Genomic DNA, 5,571 nt, shown 5'->3' on the forward strand with positions numbered 1-5,571 from the left:
ATAGTTTCACCAGAGTGTGTGTGCTGGATGGGATGTTCACTAGTTTGAGAAACATCTAGTTACAACCACTTAAAACAATGCTTTCATTTGAAGATGGCTAGTTCTGCCTTGCAGTGTGAAGTGGCTGGTACCTCAAGGCTGCTTAGAATGACCTTTTCTCTCTATCAGATGCATGGCTGAGTAGGAGGGTCTGAGTTTCCTATTTGTTGCTCATTACTTAGTAAACATAATTTTCTGTTTATGTAATTCAAATGTACATAGCGTACTTGTGTAGTCTTGTGTGCACATAATTTATATAAACCATAGTGTTACTAAATAGAGCTCAAGGTTGAGAAAGTTTTGAAAAAAAACCCAGTATTTTTAAATCGCAACATGTCCATCAGGTGGGAGCAGTAGCTGGCAACTAGCACTGAAGCTTCGATGGGAAGTCTTTAGGGCTTCTACGAATTCCTGGATTGAGGCAACAAGGACTCTGGGGCCCTCTTGAACCCTCCTGTCTCTTCCTTGGTTCCATTAGATGCCTCTTCTTGCCCAAGCCAATCTATTCTCCAGAAAATCCTCTGAGAAAACTGCAATGGAAATGAATACACTTGAGTAGAGGAGGGACGTAGGGCACTTATTTGCTTCCATTCATATCTTAAGTCCTCAGCTCAGGCATCCGTTTCCACCTCCCCAACCCAGGTTCCCAAAGGTGAATCTCTCCGTGTGTGGCTTAAGCACCCCCGGTGATGTCTATCCCAGCATGGAATACACAATATTGACACTGCCCCGTGTGTCCATGTCACCAGGCAGTGACCTAAGGATCAACAGTGAGGACAGGGCTCAGCTTTAGTCTCCCCCATGTCCCTGGTTCCCCAGCACAGTGTCTGACAAAGTGCACAGTGTGTCCTCATTGATCAGTGACTGCCTTTTCAGGAAAAGGAGAGTCCTCTCTAAGTAAACCAGATAGATCTCACCCCCTCAGAGGAAGGGCTGAAGAATTCATTTCCGGCTAGTCACTGCTAGGACGGCTTTACATGCAGTAACACATTTAACCCTGACATCTACAGATAGGATACATACAAAGCTCATCTCTGTTGTGCAGATGAAGAAACTAAATCTTGAGAGATTCATGCCATGCCATACATAAGTCACAAAGGTGAAAACAGAGGAGGAATCAAATAAGGTAGAGCTGAAATGCTATGAAGGCAGAACCACGCGGGACACTCCTGGGCTCATAGTACAACTGGAGCTCAACCCGTCGGCGAATGACTGCAGCTGTCCACAGGCAGGGCAGGAAGGCCACGCAAAGCCACGCCCCCTGGCTCCAGCCTCCTCATCTTCCCTGTTGCTTTCTCCCCACACTGGCCCCAGCCACAGCTTGGCCTCTTCACCTTTTTGAGTGAGAGAGGTGTGGACATAAGAGTGAGGTGGCAAACATAGAAGAGAATCTGTAGACAAGAAATGAAAACACAAAAGTCCCCTTTGGTGATGAGACCACCCAAGCGCTAACATTTACTGGGGGCTGACTGCGTACAAGACACCACAAAGCACGGGGTGGCAGGCAATCGCATTAAAAACCTGCCCTTCTCACTGCTTCTAAATGGGTCTAATAACAACGCTGCAAATGTTTCCTCAACATTCAAACTCCTGCACCCGTCATTCTCCCTGACTAGCATCTGTTTGGCGCGACTGGCTCCATCACAAATGTGAACAAAGTTGAATTGACAAATGCTGCTACACACTCACTCCAAACTCACTGCCAGCGAGTCGATGCTGACTCATAGTGACCCTACAGGACACAGCAGAACTGTCCCTGTGGGTTTCTGAGACTGGAAATCTTTACCAGAGTTGAAAGCTTCTTTATCATTCTCCCATGTGTTACACACTAGGGGGCTTTAAAAAGTTCCTGGAGACAAGGCATGAAAAGATAATGAAAATTTCCCACAAATTTTTGAAAGCCCCCATTTGGGAGGGGGGCGATTTTTTGCCAGTTTTCAAGAACTACTATAAGCACCACTTCTCTGAAGACTCACTACCCTTCCCACCCTCTACCACAAGGCACTGATTTGAGAGCTTGTGCGATTTCTGCTGCTAGGCTGAAAGCTGTAGCTACGGTGCCTTCACATTCCTGGCAGCTACTGGGATCTAGTATAAGGCAGCGGGACAGTCCCGATTTTTAACAATTTTGCCCACGACCCGCGGGGTTTTAAAAAAGTCCCGATTTTTGGAAAGAATGCATGGCAAGCTAGGGTATATGGTTTTCGGCTGCCATGTGGCTATTTCGCCAGGATATGAGTTTTATCAATGGTGGCCCGCTTTACCAATGTTAAAAGCTGGTCACCTTCATCTAGTAAGCACTTAAATCAATACTTACTGAGCAACTGAACAGCAGCAATGCTGTCCTACTGCCACTGGTGCTAAGGGAAGCCTGGCAGCCCTGCTCAGCCCCAGGCCCCCAAATGCCAGGTACAGCTGTGAGAAAGCCTTCAGGAACCATACACCCCGCCGGCTTCAGAAAGCACCCAAACAAAGCTGAGTGAGTCGCAACAATGACCCAGCCCAACAGCAAACCATCGGCAAACTATCGTGGTAGCCAACGGCCAGCCAGAAAATGTGCTGGCTTCCAAATCACTGCAGCAAACCTCTTGTTCCCTCTAGCTGCCTTTGCTGGTCCTGATGCTGTCAGCCAGGGAAGGGAAAGGAGAAGGAAGTTCGAGGCCTATAAAAGAAACTAAGATTCTAATCAGAACTTCATTTACCGCTTGCAATTGACTCAGGTGCACAAATTTCTGGGAGGGCGGTGATGGTGGGGAATGGGATGTCTCAAGGTTGCCTATGATTTAGTGTGATTATTCACTTTTCTTCCACAAGAACCCTGAACTTGAAGATATCCCCCCGACACGCATCTGTTGTTACTTGAGTCCAACTCCCAGGGACCCCACACGTGCAGAATGGTACTGGGCTCCACAGGGTTCTCAAGGCTGTTGTGGTCTTTTTAGAAGCAGATCACCAGGCCTATCTTCCGAGGTACCTCTGGGTGGGTCTGAACCATCAACCTTTCAATTAGTAGTTGCACCTTTGCCCTTTGTGCCACCCTGGGATTGATGCTAAAATGGGGGAGTGGACTCCTACAGAGGAGTCGGTTTTGTCCTTTTACCTCCCTAACTCAGCCCTGACACTGAAGCAGCGCTGACTACTAACAGGGCTCTATTCAACCGCTAAAAGGATAAGCCATCTTGGAGGAAGTACAGCGAGAATGTTCCTTAGAGGCAAGGATGGTCCCACCTACTTTGGACATGTCAGGAGAGAGAGCAGTCACTAGAAGACACCGTGTTTGGTCAAGTGAAGGGGCAGCATACAATAGGATGGCCCGAGATGAGACAGACTGCCACAGTGCCTGCAACAATGGCTCAGGCATAAGAACAATTTTGAGGGTAGCACAGGAGGGTCGCTATGGGCCGGGACAAACTTGACACCTAACAACAGCTTAGTTCTATTAGTTTACTCAAATCTCTCCACTCCTCATTGCCACCACCCTAGTGCAAACCACCATCACCTAGGCCTCCTCACTGGCCACCCAGCTTTCCTCCTGACCTCCCTCCAGGTTAGTCCCGACTGAGCTTTTGGACACAGCACTCCATCTTTCACCCTAACATATCAGATGCCCCACTGCTCACCACCTGACAGACAAATGAGACAGTCAAAGAAACCTTCGCTTTGGAAATGAGTAAGTCCCATGGCCAAAAGAACAGGTAGCCATGCACTCAAGGCCAGAGAAAATCAGGGATCACGCAGATGGGCCTTGTTTCACTGAGCTGTGCTGCTCCTCCCACACCCGCTGGCGGCTCATTCTCTAGTGGATTCAATGGAAGACATGTAAAGACCAGGGTCTGTACTCTAGAGCCTACTGTCAGGGCCACAGGATGGTAAACGGTATCACCAGAAGGCAGGAGGGTGATGCAATAAAGGTCACTCATACAGTGGAACCCTCTGTCCCAGGACCCACCTCCTCTAACCAACCAGTGGGCAAGGGCGGCACTCCAGGTCCAGGACAAGGTGATCTACGTGGGGGGCGTAGGATTTCACTGGGTGGATGTGCAGGACTTGGGTCTTCCACAGTCCCCCGTGCACCTGCTGGAGAAGAGCGACAATTCGCGTTTTGGCAGATTCCGCCCAACTTTGCCACTCAGGCTTGGCGGTCCCTGCCAGTATTTTTCTCCCAGAATCCCTGGACATTCCATTTCCCCCATGCTTGGTGTTCATTTGCTGAAGATAAGGCCACTGCTCCTCTTCCACCCCACTGTTTCCAGGGGGCTGGCAAGTCTTCCGTGGGAAAGATTCCACGTTTTGGTGGATATGCAAAATGCCCCCAGCATCCTGTCTTAGCACTTGACAGGCGGCCGGCCAGCCTGCTTCGGAGCTGGGAATCAGCCCCAGGTTCACTCTGTCGGCGATGTTGGAGAGCTTCAGCTTCCTGTTATCCCCGAAGTGTATTTGGCAGCGATCTGCTACCCCATTGAGTTCCAGGTTTGTTTTCAGCGCAGCCGCAGCGTGCGGGTTCCACTCACAGGCATGGACGAAGGCAGCCCCCGCGTGCACTAGAAACGGCAGAGTAAAATAGCCGATCCCCGCATAGAGATCCACCAGCACTTCCCCGGCGCAGGGCAGCGAGGCCACCCGCAGCTTCTCGGGGATGTTTCCGAAGGAGAACATGCACCGAGTCACGTCAAACGTGTAGCGGATGCCATTATCCACGTGCTCTACCCAGCCGTGGTCGCCCAGGAGCAACGTCACGGCTGGAGTTCGGGTGCCATCCCGCGACACCCGCCCGCGTCTGGCTACACGCTGGACGCCAAGGGCCGCGGCCACCGTCTCCCAGAGCTCTGGTTCCAGATCTTTCCACTGCTTGGCTCGGAAGCAGCCCTCACTCAGCAACAAGAGGTCGCCGTGTCGTTGCCAAGATCGGGGCAAATCCGTCTCCAAGTCCGCCGACCACGCGACGCCCCGACCCTCTACCCAGCGACGCAGCTCACGACACAGCCTTTGGGCCGGGGGACACCCGCGGGCCTTCTTGGACGGCACGGGATGCAGGAGCTGCGTCAGCACACAGGTGCTGCCTGGGGCCACGCGAGTCCTCAGCTCCAGCAGGAGCCGCTCCCAGGGGGCCTCGCCCAGCACGGGGAGCGCCACGGCGCCCCCCGGCAGCTTTTCCACGCGGTGCTGGCCGTCCAGGAGCTGCTGCTGCTCGAGGAAGGCCCGGTACCGCTGGACAAACCGAGGTTCGGTGGCCACCGCGACGACGGCGCCGGGCTTCCGGCCTTCCGGCTCCATGGTGCTGCTAACACCCCGGCCTCTCGGGCCACCTCCAGTGGCAGCGGGCGCATCCCGCTCGCTGCGTCCAACCGCCGCGGCCGCACAAGGGCGCCAGCCACTGCGGCGGGACCGGAAGTGCGTAAAGGAACGCGCCGGAAGGACCTGAACGGACGCGACTGTTGTGAGCGGCGACGCCGGGCTGAAGCCGCTGTCGCCATTTTTGTTGTGGCCGACCGCTACTTGCAATCAAAGAGTGAGTGAGTGAGTGAGTGAGTG

The 5,571-nt window shown here is 52.6% G+C and overlaps 1 protein-coding gene across 2 annotated transcripts in view; it reads right to left on the bottom strand.

The window, feature by feature from the left end:
• The window catches only part of TRMT12 (tRNA methyltransferase 12 homolog), a 10,267-nt gene extending 4,918 nt beyond the window's left edge, over positions 1-5,349 (bottom strand). The window contains exons 1-2 of one of the 2 annotated variants that reach the window (XM_045286541.1): positions 3,989-5,349; positions 7-569 (exon numbers count right to left, since the gene is read on the bottom strand). In XM_045286541.1, coding sequence (XP_045142476.1) covers positions 3,994-5,313 — 1,320 coding nt within the window. In that variant the 5' untranslated portion in view covers positions 5,314-5,349 and the 3' untranslated portion in view covers positions 7-569; positions 3,989-3,993. Of the gene's footprint in view, positions 1-6; positions 570-3,988 lie in introns of those variants that run through there. The other variant, XM_004697399.2, reaches the window with a different exon arrangement.
• Between the last annotated feature and the right edge of the window lie 222 nt (positions 5,350-5,571).

The sequence above is a fragment of the Echinops telfairi genome, unplaced genomic scaffold (assembly GCF_000313985.2).
Source record: "Echinops telfairi isolate 266 unplaced genomic scaffold, ASM31398v2 ScPeMD7_1;HRSCAF=3_0, whole genome shotgun sequence".
Taxonomy (NCBI): Eukaryota; Metazoa; Chordata; class Mammalia; order Afrosoricida; family Tenrecidae; genus Echinops; species Echinops telfairi.